Source organism: Notothenia rossii (genome assembly GCF_949606895.1).
Source record: "Notothenia rossii genome assembly, chromosome: 2".
Lineage (NCBI taxonomy): Eukaryota > Metazoa > Chordata > Actinopteri > Perciformes > Nototheniidae > Notothenia > Notothenia rossii.
This window is the reverse complement of record NC_136904.1, coordinates 36,269,388-36,284,208: the sequence shown is the minus strand read 5'-3', so window position 1 is coordinate 36,284,208 and position 14,821 is coordinate 36,269,388. Positions and strand designations below refer to the sequence as shown.

General features: G+C 40.1%; 1 protein-coding gene across 1 annotated transcript in view; it reads left to right on the top strand.

Moving 5' to 3' along the window:
* itfg1 (integrin alpha FG-GAP repeat containing 1) overlaps positions 1-14,821 on the top strand; it is a 188,001-nt gene that overhangs the window by 152,386 nt on the left and 20,794 nt on the right. Inside the window, exons 13-14 of the mRNA XM_079664764.1 lie at positions 4,894-4,937; positions 7,540-7,618. Of these exons, the coding sequence (XP_079520890.1) occupies positions 4,894-4,937; positions 7,540-7,618 (123 nt within the window). The remainder of the gene's footprint in view (positions 1-4,893; positions 4,938-7,539; positions 7,619-14,821) is intronic.

Here is a 14,821-nt window from a genome sequence, read left to right as displayed (position 1 = left end):
GTTTAGCATTAATCCGCTCTCGATAAGTTCCGTCACATATTTCTGGTCTTTCAAAAAGACCACGACCGCTTTGTTCATGCGGGAAGCATAGGAGATATTTACATGACCGACCTGATCCCCCACAGCCAGCAGCACCTGCTCCACTGTGCTTGCGGCCTGAGCCACCAGCCGCACTCCGTGTCTCAGAGACACCGGCGGCGCCCCGGAGGACGCCATCCCCGCCACGAGGCACGGAAAAACACTAAATTAACAAATTAACCGTACTTGCAAAGGGTACAAAAATCCCAACGAAAGATCATACAGTTAAAGAAACGATTGAAACAGAAACAAAAGAGTTAAAGTTGAAATTCCCTCTTCCCTCCTCAAACACACATCCACCACAGAAGAAGAAGAAGAAGAAGAAGAAGAAGAAGAAGAAGAAGAAGAAGAAGAAGAAGAAGAAGAAGAAGAAGAAGAAGAAGTGGTGGTGCCAGGGTTTGGGAACATTACTTGAAGCTATCCTAAAAAAGTCAGTAAATGTTTCGTTTTTTTAATAGACTACATTTACATAGTCAAAAGGTCCTTTTGTTCAGCCTCACAATGCTATTGGCTAGTAAATGTGTTTTTATTTTGGGCCCCATGAAAAGATATCACATTGGGCCCCACCACCAGGCCCAGGCCATGCCAACCAAGCACAATTGCTGTAACCACAACTCCAGAACCCAACCCACTCATTTATGCTTTAAATAACTCTACCTGTACAGGCTTGCCTCTATCTTGTAGTCCAATACTAACTGCACAATATTTACTGACACTAAGCTGTGAAAATATAACACTTATGGGGGGACAGGGCTGCTAAGCCTAGAGATGGATCTATTGGTCCTGGCACCAGGGGGAGGGACAACTGATTTAGTATGAATAGCTGCTAAAAATGTACCTGCATTTACTAAATGTCAGCTAAAAGAGGAGTGAAATTAAAAACCTGTATAGATATTAACAGTATTTAATGTCAGCTTAGTAAAAAAAGACACATTTCCACCACTCATAGACCACACCCACCTTTTCTTTGAAAAACTGGGTGACATACTGTCGCCCTTTAGTCCCTTTCTTGTCTTTCTCTCCTTTCTTTTCTCTTTTGAAAACCTGACTTTGTGAGTCGTTGAGACATGGTTCACACGTAAGTACTAGCATCCCTGCTCCTAACATGCTCTCACTCTCTGCTAGAAAGTGCCGGCGATGCTGCGCCGCGTTTAGAGGCAGGACCAAACCATTACATAGAAGGGGGTTTTCAGAGGCTTTGGATAATTAACTTTTGGAAGAAAATAAGTTAACTACCTATACTACCTATAAATAACTGATTCTAAGTTTAGTGAGTACATTATCAATATAACATCATATTAATTGTAATTATTGATGAATCATGAAAGGTTACTTAAACATTTTTTTCTTAATGTTCTAAAATTGTTTGGGCCCCCGTGGTGAGGGTGTTTGGGGTGGCCAATAGGGTGGCCAGGATTCAGCTGGGGGTGGCCATGGCCACTCCCAGCCACCCCCCAGCTCCGCCACTGTTCCCGATAAGAGAAGAGGTCCTGCAGTTGGGGTTTGTGCTAAGAGCTGATGGTGTGGTGGCTTTGAATCCTACAGTCTTATCTCTTTTGGCCAATGTTCTCTTCCCCTATAATCTCAAATGAGACCGACTTCAAACAAATGACTGGCTAACCCCCCTGCATATTGATTTACAGCGTCAGTGTCAATGGTGCCTGTAGCCTGACCCTGAACAGCATATGATTCAAACAAGAAATGAATAATCCGATCGCTAAGATTTATTGATCATCGGTGTCCTTCATGGATGACTTTGGTCGAAAGCCTGTGATGTGTTGATGTGCAGTATAATTACACACGGGGCTGTTTCTGGCACTTGGTGCACTAGGCCAGTCTTCACTGGCACCTTAACTAATGTGTTTTTTGTCCATTTATGAAACGTTATTAAACTTGACTCAACTTATTGTAAAAAGCAAGAAATAGCCTTAGGCTTTCAGAACTCACTGCTGACATTATATTTAAAGCCATAATGGAAGTTAAACATTCTCATTAAATTATGAATGATCTAGTCACTGAAGGCATGCTTTAATATCCTTGACTTGAAAACATTCTGCACGCCTGTTGTTGACAGATTTCTACAATACCTATGTAATTACTGAACATGCTTTGAAATGCAATGTTAAGTGACAACAACAAAGACCTTGATAAGAAATTAAAGTGTGTTTTCAGATGAAATTAAACCAAAACCTGTTTATCAAGGATGTTAATTTCCAGCGTATATGCAGTGTGGTCAGTGTGAGTCAAGGAACAAATGTTATTCTTTCATGGGAGCTCCATCTAAGTTCTGCTTCAGGCATTCAATTCATACGTTTTTGAACTTCAAAGCAGCACATTTGCCCTTGCCACACGTACGCTATTTCTTTGTAAATCAAAGCTTTAAAGAAAAAAAATCTTTTTGCACAAAGTGATGGCAGAAGGCAGGGACCAACTGCAAATGGCTATGGACTTTTTGACTCTGGGTTTATTTTCCACACTATTCTAAGTTCTAGATTTGCCCATTGTGAAGTTTGAAAGTTGATAGAGAACTGGAGAATGATTATTGTAGACAGGGAGAAAATTGAGGACTGATGTTGTGTTAAAAATAAAAAATGTGTCTCGTAGACAACACTACTGAAGTGTTTCATGAAAAAATATTGGTGTAGATTGCCCACACTGTATTTAAGCTTTACATAAAAGTGTTATTTAATTATTGCCTAAAAGTGGGCTGCACTATATAAATATAGAACTAGGAATCTCTGTCTTCCTGTTGGTAGGTCCTTTAGCTTTTCTCGAAAACTGTTCATCATATCCAATTCAAACTTGGATGATTGTTTGCCAAGGGAATTCAATTATCTTGTGCGATTTGGCTAGATTGTGGCAATTCAAAAGTGTTTAGTCCAAAGCTAGCCCTCAAAGTATGCTCAAATGGTTTCGGCAGGGCTGTTGGAAGCACCAATTATTTGCAAACTCTCAAAGCATTTTTTTCGCTTTTAAAACAGCATTCACCCATTCAAGACAAGTTTATTTATACAGCACATTTCAACACAAGGCAATTCAAAGTGCTTTACAAAAATGAAAGACATTAAGAAACATATGAAATGAAATTTAAAAGCAATGGTATAAAATGACATTTAAAAACCCTAATTTAAAAGCAAATATTCATTAATAAAAGTTACAGTGCAGTGTGAGATACACACATCTGCAATGTTTAGGTCTGACTCCCAATCATTGCTAACATTTTAGCAGAAATAGTTTTCTATCACCTCGCTTTCTTTCTACTTTCTTGTTTACCTTGTCCTTTAGTTATTTCAAGTGTTTCATGCTAAACGAACCCCCCTTTGGAAAATTATAATCTGACCCCATGGTACCTTTTAGTTTTTGCCAAGACTATTCCTCTTTTTTATTTTTAAATGCACATAGTTAAGTTTACATTGTCTTTCTAGGACTTATTTTGTTATCCTCCGTGAACCAGGGTCTTGAAACCAAAACGGCTTACTGTACCCCATGGTACCTTTTTAGTTTTTGCCAAAACTATTCCTCTTTTAAAGAAATGCACATTAGTTAAGTTTAAGTTGCCTTTTCTGGGACTTTTTTGGTGTCCGCCGCGAACCAGGGTCTTGAAACCAAAACAGCACACGTAGGGGACTTTAACCACCTACGAGGGGACTTTGACCCCAATAATGACTTTAACTACCTACAGGGGGACTTTAACCCCAATACACGTAGGGAACCTTCCCTAAAAATAATAAGCCTGAATATATCAATTAAAACCAGCTGCAAAATGGCATTTAAAAAGCAGTCATTAAAATGCCTGAACGTCCACGACTTCCGCAACACTGCAGGTTGCAATACCGTCAGCAAAGCAATTGGCCTGTTCCAAGCCTTTCACTATTCCTATAAATACTGCGTGAGGCATGACTAAAGGAACCATGGTAAATGTGGAAATGTCGAGAAAAACAATTAAAGAGCTATTAAATGAACGGACGCTTTGTGATCATGTAATAGACAGACGTCTAGTTCACCTGCCAATGCTCCAGATAAGTGAACAAAAACTATTTTTAGACTTTACATAACTGAAAATCCTTCTATCAATTACTAACTTTTGTTCTGATGAGTCGTTGAGGCTGTATGTACAGGAAATGTTTGTGATTACCTTGTTTGTGGCCAATTAGTTCCACTCTGATACCGAGGCTTCGTCCACCCACTGCCTGTACGATTGATGGAGCCCGGGGCACTGTGATTCTCCCTCTTAAATAGGTGCATTGAGTTTGGGTGCTGTTTATTACAGCGCGGCGGGGTGGGGACCTTATTAACAGAGTATTGGGCTTCAGCGTGACTTCATCAGGCAAATCAAGGCAACCCGAGACCCAGGACCCATTAGTATGCTAATAAAGTCACTTCTCTAATGACTGATTAGCAATTCAGCGGATTTTGTCCTCGCCGCGCTTGTACACACAAATAAGTGAATTGTACACACATGCAACGTTAATAGCATGTACATACATTTTATGTTGCCTGTTTATTTCTAAGCTTGCCTTGTCTAGTTGTCTGTCTTGTACACATTGGCATAGTGCACAGAAGAGATGATTGTGTTACATGAAATATAACGTGAATGTGAGGAACATTTAAGAGCGATCTTTTTTTGAGTTAGATTATTTTCAGCCACAGCGAAAGTCCTCATTTAAGAAAAGGATATTTAACTGCTCTGAGTTTGACCCGCTTAATGCATCTTGATACAGTGACCCCAAGGCAGATTAGCATCACCATCACTGTGTTGGACATGAAGCACACGCTGAGCAACATGTCTGACTCTGTCATCTCTGTCTTCCTCAGTGCTCAGCGGACTCTGCTCCAACGACTGTCCAGAAGATGTCAAGGTAAGAAATCTTACATTTGTATATACAGTTTTAAAAAGTATATTGTTTCTTATCTTTGAGTGTCTCCCAGATTGTAATGTCTTGTACCCAATGCACTTATCTTCCCTTGCATACATCTTTATTTTACTCCAGAGACTGTAGTCAGCATTTCTTTTTTTAGCAGACAGAGAGCTGGATTATCCTGCTGGCCAAACTTCATGTCTATAGGGAAGATCAACTTTATATTCAGGAAATTAGGGAAGGGGATTTGAATGGGAGATGTGTTTTTGAGCTCTAAGGCAGTATAAGCTCCTTTTTATCTATTTAAGTTGCACATGTTTTAGTGCAGCCAGAAAAAAGGGAAAGCAAAAATACTAGAGGGGTTTCTAAAATAAATAAGTACATGATTTTCACCTGTCCATACTTTAAACAACTGTGCAAACCGACTGGGTGTGAAGAGAGGAACGTGCAGAGGTAGACAAATAAAAAAACTCACAAAACGAACCGATATACAGGGGCCGGCTTTAGTTTATCTCACACTTTTCATGTTTTTGGCATTTTTCGATATATCATTGTGAGATTTATGAACACACGTTTAAACAATTGACATGTGGGGCTGTTCTTGAAATCCTGTCCTTGTTAAATATATGTATTGTTTGTTGCTTGTTGTTGTTCAGGTGCTGAGAATGGGTTACTGCTCAGAACTTTATTATATTGGGTTTCTGTTCGTAGTCGAATGCTCCCATTCTGGGTCATGTATGCATGACAAGGTCACACACTGCTTATTTTTGAGATACATACACACTTCAAAAGTTAACTTCTGACTTTCACATCAGTCCCAGCTTGGTCTCAAACTCATTTTCTGACTCAAAAATGTGTTCCAATAACAAGAAAACAGCATCAATACATCAATACAAACAATGGTTCAGATACAACAAAACAAACCCAAACAAACTAGATACCTCCTAGAAGAAATGGTCTAATGTTAAATCACAACATTAAAAACTTGAACAAAAATAAAATATCACATGAATATTGATGGAGACCTGTTGCTTCAGATTTAGGTAAAAGATGCAGTGGAATCAAGGAAGGGTGTGTTGATTAATGTATTTGATGCCAAATCAATTAATGGGAGTATATTAAGCATGAGTTAACATTTCATAGCACAGCAGCAGAAGTCTTTTTATCGTACATCAATCACAATCACAAAGGAAATAGCAGAAAGAAAAATGCAATTAGAGTTACAAAGCATTCTCCCTGGAATGTGCCCTTAAATTTATTTGATTGGACAACACAAATAAAAGCTGGAAGAACTGTTTGAGTGGCAAGTTTTCTACATCTCACAATCTCTGTTAGCTCTCTTTATATTCTAATAAACACGCTAAACAAACTGACAAACCTGTTTTCCTTATTAAACTGAAAAATACCACTTTACACCTTCGGAAGTTAGGTTTCTCTCACCCAACCAAGAAAAGCTTAAATGCCTTGTTAAATCATGGTAATAAACACTTAATTTAAACTTAAAAAAAAGATCTCACCAAAAGTGTTACACTTTGCACCGTTTAAACTATTACAAACTTGGGACTGGTCCAGATAAAGACTTAATTCACTGGGGAAATATGCTGTCTCTTCATGCTCTTTATTTCATTGCCTCTATCTGCATGCTGCAACAGCTTGTTCTCGCTTGTCAGAGGCAGACCATTACTAAGCTTCATAAAATGTCAAACAACACCCAAAAAAAAACCAACAGGGAAGCATTCAGACAATCACTAAGCTACTCGTCCAAACGTCCAATTCTAACTATTCTAAAATCGCTAGAGATGGATGGATGACCCATACATGACACACAACTTGGGGCTGCAAGGTTTTGCATGGAAAACATACCGTTAGCTAAAACTAAAATGTTATTTTGGAGTCAAATGAAGCCATCTCTTTTTGGAGCCATTACCTTTAAGCTCCTTTATTCCTCCCAAACATCTCTTCTGTCAGATATGTACTGTAGGTGGAGAAATCTGAGAAATGCAGCAGCCAGTAGCATCTCTCCTTATATAACCTTTCACCAGTGGAAAGCCCCTTTGCAAAACACAGTAGCTTCGACGTCAACAAGAGGCGGCTGGTATTAGACTTGTTTTGGTTTCTGTCTGTCTAGTCTTCCACCCGCTTGTTGTCTAACTGAAAGCTATGATGAATGCAGTAGACGCTGGAAGCTCGCGGCTGTTTCTCCTCCTCTCCTCTCCCATCCATCACCCCCTCTATCTTTTCATTTCACTCTGCCGCTCCTCTTCTTCTTAGTTACACCTCTCGTCCTCTTCAGCTTTGTTTGAGCACACAAATCTGCTCCACTGTGGCATTTTCATCCCTCTCTCTGTTTCTTTTTCTGACCTCATTTCTATTCCTTCCTCACCCGGCCGCCGAGTGTCACAGCTGAGATGGCCTAGACTCTCTTTGCAGTGCGTGCGTAACAAGCCGGGTTTAGCTGATGTAAAGTGAAGCATGGCTCTACAGAACTCTTCATTAGTCGTCATAATAAAGAGATAAGACAAGCCCTCTGCAAACGATGGTTTTAATTGATATATTCAAAGAATCTTTGTTTTTATTCATGTTTGACTGTGTGTTTTTGCAGCCTTATGGTGTTAACCAGCCCGGTCCCTACGTCAGTTACACCACAACGGACTCCAACGGCAACTTGAAAAATGCCTCAGGTAACAACTATCTTTTTCTTTTTTTGTGCATTTTAAGATTGGTTACAGGGCATACATAACGAAATGAGATACATTAAAAACTCAAATACTATACTCAAATACAAAATAAGTAAAGTCCGCAAATCAGAAAAAGAAAATAAGAAAGAGAAGGAAAAAAAACTCAGAAACATAAAAATAATGACTTTCTTATATTATTTTTAAGATATCTTTCCACGGGGAACTTTCACTTCTTATGCCAAACAACCCACTTCAGCGACAGAATAGCCAAAGAAGCGTTTATCTTTCTCAGAAAATGTCACTGCCTGAGCTTTTGTATGGCCACGTCAGATTTATTAATAACTTGACCTCCTAACAATGACAGCTGTCCTTAGTCTGGCTAAACATCACAGAGTTTGTTTGGGAGCAGGAGGAGTGGTGTATTGATTTTATATGCTTGGTTTCTTTTTCTATATATATGAGAAAATAAACGCTGCTCGAAGAGAAAGGCTGAGGCATAAAGGGCAGCTAGATCAGAGGCACAAACACTGAACAAAGGAAACATCAGATATATGGCTGTGATGTTTGATCCATGACACTTCTGGATTGTGAATGCTATGTTTAAATGTACTCTTTCCACATGTTATATCCCTGTGTAAATGAAGGTTTAGAATACATTTATACTTGTATAATTATGAAATACATTTAAATGTTCATTTTTTACCCAAAAATATTCAACTGTTGCTTGTCCGGATTCATTTTCATCCAAGTCTTCCAATATTATCAATCAAATGCGTCAGTTCTGCTTTGGGATACTGTTTAGAGCGTTGCAGAAAAATACTTTTAAACCAAAACCTTTTCTAGAAATAATTAGCGTCTTTGTAACAATTTGAAAATGCCACACAACACTCAGGGTAGTTTGGTTTGTTCTTTTAACAAAGTTCACGAGGGACATTGCTGATTGTGTATGGAACCCTTTAGGATAAGATGATCAAGACTGCTGGAAGTGAATTGCTGTCGCACAAGAACTTGAGTATCTTTTCAAGTTTTCAATCTCAGACAGCAGCACTTCATGTATTCTCATCGGACTACTCCCTTCTGTTATTGTTAACAACTCCTGTCAACATCTGGCTGTGTTCTGTACTGGAATACACAAGGTACCATGCTGTCAGTAGCAGTGAAGACTCTCACATGAATTATGACAAGTACTTCCTTAAAATCAGTTAAAGGCCCTGTGACTCCAGCTGTTTTGAGTGTAATGGTGTCACCTGTATGATTACTGGGTCTTCAAATAATAAACTATGGTTATACTTTTACATTACTTTACATTTTTACAAACTCAAACAGCAAGAATTCTGTAAGTACATTAGCTTTCAATTAGCCGAACCATTGTAAGTGCTACTGCATTGGTTTCAAATAAGCCACATCTTGCCAAAGCCAAAGTGCAACATATGGTAGTGAAAGTGTTGTTTTTTTATTAGCCAATTAAGGTGAAGTTGAATCAGGAGGGTTTTCAATCTGCGGCGGAAGATGTGTAGACTTTCCTGGTCAATGGGGAGCTCCTTCTGTAATTTTGGAGCCAAACACACAGTTGTGTTTTTGTTGTTGGGTACCTGAGTCCTACTCAAGGTGAGGAAGTAGCAAGCTGGAGCGAAGTGCAGCTGCTGGAATGTATAGTTTAACCATGTTCTTGATGTAGGAAGGACCTGATCCATTCATGGCAATGAAGGCCGGTATCTTGAAGCGGATTCGGGCATCTAATGCTAACCAGTGAAGGGAGCAGAGAAGAGTTGTACTTTGGGAGAATTGGTAGGTTACATACAAAACAGAAAACAAACCCGTTCTTCTTATCTTAGGCCCAGGTAAGAGTACAGACTTGGCTGCAAAAGTATCACAAATGGCATTGTCATAGATTTATTATTTTGGAAGGGGGCCAATGGGGGTTCCAAGCACAGAGTTACAGGGGCACAGGACCCTGTTGGCCTCCCACTAGAACCGCCCATGGTAGTTTGAAAACCTTTCCGTCTACGGCATGCTGGATTAGCTGCAGAGCTCAGATAACACTTGTAGGTTGAACGGCCAGGAGGGAGTTGAACTAGTCAAAGCATGAGATGACAAGAGCCTGAACCAGAACCTGTGTGGCATTCTAGGTCATTAAGGGACGTATCCTCCTGATATTACTTGAGACTAATGAGAATGGAACGATATACAGGTAGAGAGACAGATACATAGAAAGATCAGACTTTGAGGACAGCAAGGCTGGACTGTATTAGCCACACTTATTTGATGTAACATTGTAGGAAGGACGCAGAGCCGGACAAGATGCACTGACAGTCAGGGATATATATACCGGTAGTCTGTCCCTGTGCAGCATAATCCCATTTTGTCAGATTTCATTGTGTCATGGATCTGTTTAAGTATGCACATATTTGATCAAAGACTAGTCAGATAACAGGCTAACGTCATTATTATTTCACCGCCATTAGCCAGCTATATAATCTGACAAAACACTGCTTATATTCCAATGGCTGCCCAATTAGGTGCTCTGTCCAAGCCCTGAACTCAAGGCTTATCCGTAAGTTTTTTTGTTTTGTAAAAGCATGACAAAAAACACGCTACATTCCCTTTCATCACACACTCAGCCTGTTCAAACATATGCAGTCTAATGGGCATATAGAGAAACAGTGGGGAGGTAGGGGAGGGCTATCACTACCTGCACCCACGCCCACTGCAGGGAAGATGAAGACTGATGCAGACGCCCACTGAATTTGAAAGAAGCTACAATTTTTCGTTGATTGAGATACTGAAAAAGCTCCATATGTTTGTCTACAGACCTGAAACATACTGTAGGCAGCTAAACTAAATTATTAATTGATGTAGAAAGTAATTGCTTTGCAATCCTGCATGACCAACAGTATGTGGACACTTGAATATTACAATCTAATATCTTATTGTTAAAATCCCTGGTCCTACTATGCAGCCTGAACTCTTCAGGAAAGGCTCTATACAAGATGGTTCATTCTGGCTGCAGCCACAGGAGCAGTAGTGAGGTTAGCCAACAGTCTCACAGGCTCTGTTTCAATTCATCCCCAAAAGACATTACAATATGTATTAAATGAAAACGTGAATACAATGAGAAAGGGGTTGCCTCAAATCAAATGGCTTCTTCCGTGGCCTACGCTACAAACCTCCTGTGGGTTTGATGGAAATATGCCCAGTAGTTATGTTTGTAATCCGGCTGACAAACTGTCAAACAAACCAACAAATCACCTGAATCAATCAAACTGTGGATGTATAACTCTAGAAACCACATTTCTGGAGATTGGCCAACCCAACGTGAAAAAAATTACAATGAGAAAGGGGTTTCTTGCATTAATGGAAATATGCCCAGTCGTTTTTTGGATAATCATGCTGTAGATCTCTCAAACAAACCAATAAGTCGTACCTTACACCTGTCAGAAGAGTTAATGATAACCTATTTCAGTCGAACTGTGCATGTATATATCTGTAAACCAAATTACTTGCAATTGGCAAACACAATTTTCGCTTGAAAATAAGAAATGACCCCTAACCCTCCCAGGCTTCCTGAGAGGTGAACTGAAGCAGGATGGGGCCTAGTTGGGCTGATGACTCATGCTATACCATTCATACCACAAAATTCTGTCCACTGAGAAAGTACATCTTCTGGAAAAAGTCTTTGAGTGTCTCCCAGTCACCGTCTTTATGTACCTGGTTCGGTGTTCAGTAGGCAGAACCCGGTTAATTTACCATAAGAATATCCTTCCGTGTTCCATTCTGCCCATCGTATCTTTGGATTTTTGTTCGAGTGTGTGTTTGACTGGAATGCATGCAGAAAGGAGGAGGGCTTGAGTAGCCAAAGGCTTCGCTGGCACAAGTCCCTAGACCCCTCATTTAACAGCAGCAAAGTGCTGCCAGCGAGCAGGCGGCTTGTGTGTGTGTGCATGTCTGTGTGTGTGTGTGTGTGGGGATTTAAAGTGTATTTATTCTGTAGCTTGTAGCTCGGGGAACAGCCAGCGAGGCTGCCAGAGATGAGCAATGATGGGGTGCACACAAACACACACCCATACACCCATACACTCACACACACACACACACACACACACACACACACACACACACACACACACACACACACACACACACACACACACACACACACACACACACACACACACACACACACACACACAAGATGTCCGGGCCTCTCCAATGGAGCCCAACGATCTTCACTTACCCTTCACCCTCCTGAAAGGAAGAGAGGAAAGGAGAGATTATAATATGCTGGGAGATAGACACAAGGGTCGAGAAGGCACAGTGTATGAATGAAGACTAAGAGGAAGGAAAGGAGAGAAAAAAGGAAGGAAATATATTATAAGGAAGCAGAAGTAGAGTAATCATAGTCTGGCATGTTACCTGAGACAATGCTAACATACTCACACACAGTGCATACTTACTCACACAGTAAAGCTTTTACCCTAGGACTGCAACCGTAGATTAATTAAACATATTTAAATGGTCTCTGTGAAGTCATGTATAGGTTTCTGATGAGCCGTTGTGAAGTTCAAAGAAGGTGGCTTGGGCTGTCGCCACCTTGGAAGTTACCCCAGCAGGCTCATCTAAAAATGGGCACCATCAGTGCAATTGAGGCCAGGCCAGGTGAAACAGTGGAGCTGACAAGACAGAACCCATCTGTATTTCAAAACAGCACCATCCCTAAATATATGTAACTTAAAGCTTCAATATTTATTTTAAACATTTTAAAATTAAACTGACCAATATATCGTAAGTCAGTCCAAAACTCCAAAATATTGATTACAATAAGGCATAAAACATAGAAAAACAGGACATTTTTGTATTTGAGAAACTAAAAACAGACTTTTCTGACATCTTTGCAAGAAAAATTACATCCACAAAGAATCAATTTTCATAATAGTTTTCCATTATCTTTCTGTCAGTCAACTAATCGTTTAGGTTGAATAATCATTGCAGCTTCATATCACAGCGATAATGCTCACACTCTTTTCTTTGTGGGTGTGTGAGGCTTTTTTTATAGAGGCTTTTTTTATAGAATGTGTACCTGTACAGGTGTACAGTGAGTTCAGTGTGTGTGTGTTTCTGTTTTCTTCTTAATCCTGCATATATTTTCAGTCTTTTTGCACTGTATCCAAACGCGTGTGTCAGCATGTATGCACGGCACACTTGCATACCTGACATCCGTCTGACTGTGTGTGTGTGTGTGTGTGTGTGTGTGTGTGTGTGTGTGTGTGTGTGTGTGTGTGTGTGTGTGTGTGTGTGTGTGTGTGTGTGTGTGTGTGTGTGTGTGTGTGTGTGTGTGTGTGTGTGTGTGTGTGTGTGTGTGTGTGTGTGTGTGTGTGTGTGTGTGTGTGTGTGTGTGTGTGTGTGTGTGTGTGTGTGTGCAGCAGACAGTGGTGTGCCATGCCCCTTACTTAGCAGGCTGGATAGATGAGCATGGGCTGTGATTCTGACAACACCACAGCTCATTATCAAGTAACTCCTGCTGAGACAGGGAGAGAAAAGTGGGATGGTAGAGATGAATAGTTGGAAGTTATTCATTAACAACCTTTTTATTCCTCTCTCTCAATATGGACGATCAGATGCACAGCACTGTGTTTCTCTCAGAGGTTCCAGGTCAAGCAGGGTCATCCACCCATCTTTAGACAAACAGGGAACAGTGTTACATGTAACTCTGAGATAGGGGTCAACAATAAAACTATAGTCAACAAGCAAAAACACCATTGATTCTGTTTTCACCACCATACAGGATTTTATTTAAACTATCCAGAAACAATCCCTGCATCCAATAACACATTGATGTTGTTGTCATCATAGATTTAGTGTAATCACCCTATCTGTGTTTTAATATGTCTGTTTTTAAAGCACTCGCTGGAGCAGTGACTATAAATCTCGTTGTATTCCGTACAATGACAATAAAAGCTTTTGAATTTGAATATGGTTGTTTTATGCCTCCAAGGACAAATATCAAATAAGATTTATAAACTCCAGCAAGGAGGTTCTGTTTTCAGCTCAGTTGGCTTGTTGTTGTTTTTGTCAGCAGTATTACGGAATAACTACCTGCTGGATTTCCTTTACATTTTGTAAAGGAGTGTAGCATGGGCAAAGGAAGCATCCAATTAATGTTGGAGCCGATCCGAATCCCAGGGAGGATACACGCATTATTTCCCACTCACAGACTGCCTTGGTGGAGGGCTGCACTCTCAGAATGCCCTTCTAGATTTAAAAGTGTTAGACGAAATAAATATTTCTGTGCTAAAAGCATATCAAAGTAATACAATTATTTGTAGTGCTATACTATTTGATCCTTTTCACTCCATTATTTTCCTAATAATAATTGACTCATGCATTTAGTTGTTTATTAAGAGATTATGCTATATACTCATATTTTACTGCATTTGTGAGTTGAAAGCCTCTAATCTTTTTAGATGAAACAGTGCTTACACTCACTTTTCTCATTTGGAATGAGATGCAGTTTGTCGAAACATCCTTTTTTTATCACTCCGTTAAATACATCTGGATGAAAACCCAACTATTGTCATTGCCAACAGTCCGTCATTACATTAGCTTTTTCGAACCCAACATATTTGGCCATTACTGCCACCCAGATGGAAATTAAAATTGAAAGGAAGACATTGTAACACTAACAGGCGTAATGAAAGAGTCAGGCAGTTAGCTGTGTCCAGACGGGCCGAGTGCGTCCACGGTGCCAAAGATTATTATGCTCAAGAGGGGGAACAGAGCAGAGAGGAAGAGAGGGAGGACGTTTGAGAGAGACAGAAACAGAAAAGACTGAGTGCTCATAAGGAGTAGAATCACAACAGGCCCGGATCAATGTGGAGCTCTCTGCAGACTGTCCAATTAGGCTAATGAGTTCAGCGGATTAGCAAAGGCTCACTAAAACACACAGCACACACAATCATTGTACATGCACAATCTTTCAAAACACATGTTCATCTCTGACAGATAACACATTTATCATATCTTAACCTTTTAAAAATGTAGAGGGTCCAAACAACTCGGACGCAAATGAAATTGGTGTATGCTGAGACGAGTTGACCTATCCGTTCATGTTGCTTTTTGCTACATCATGCTGATGCCTCAAGCGGTGTGGTAAAAGCCAGCTCCTTGCGCTTGACTTCATACTGATCCCTGGCCGCAGTATACCCCTCT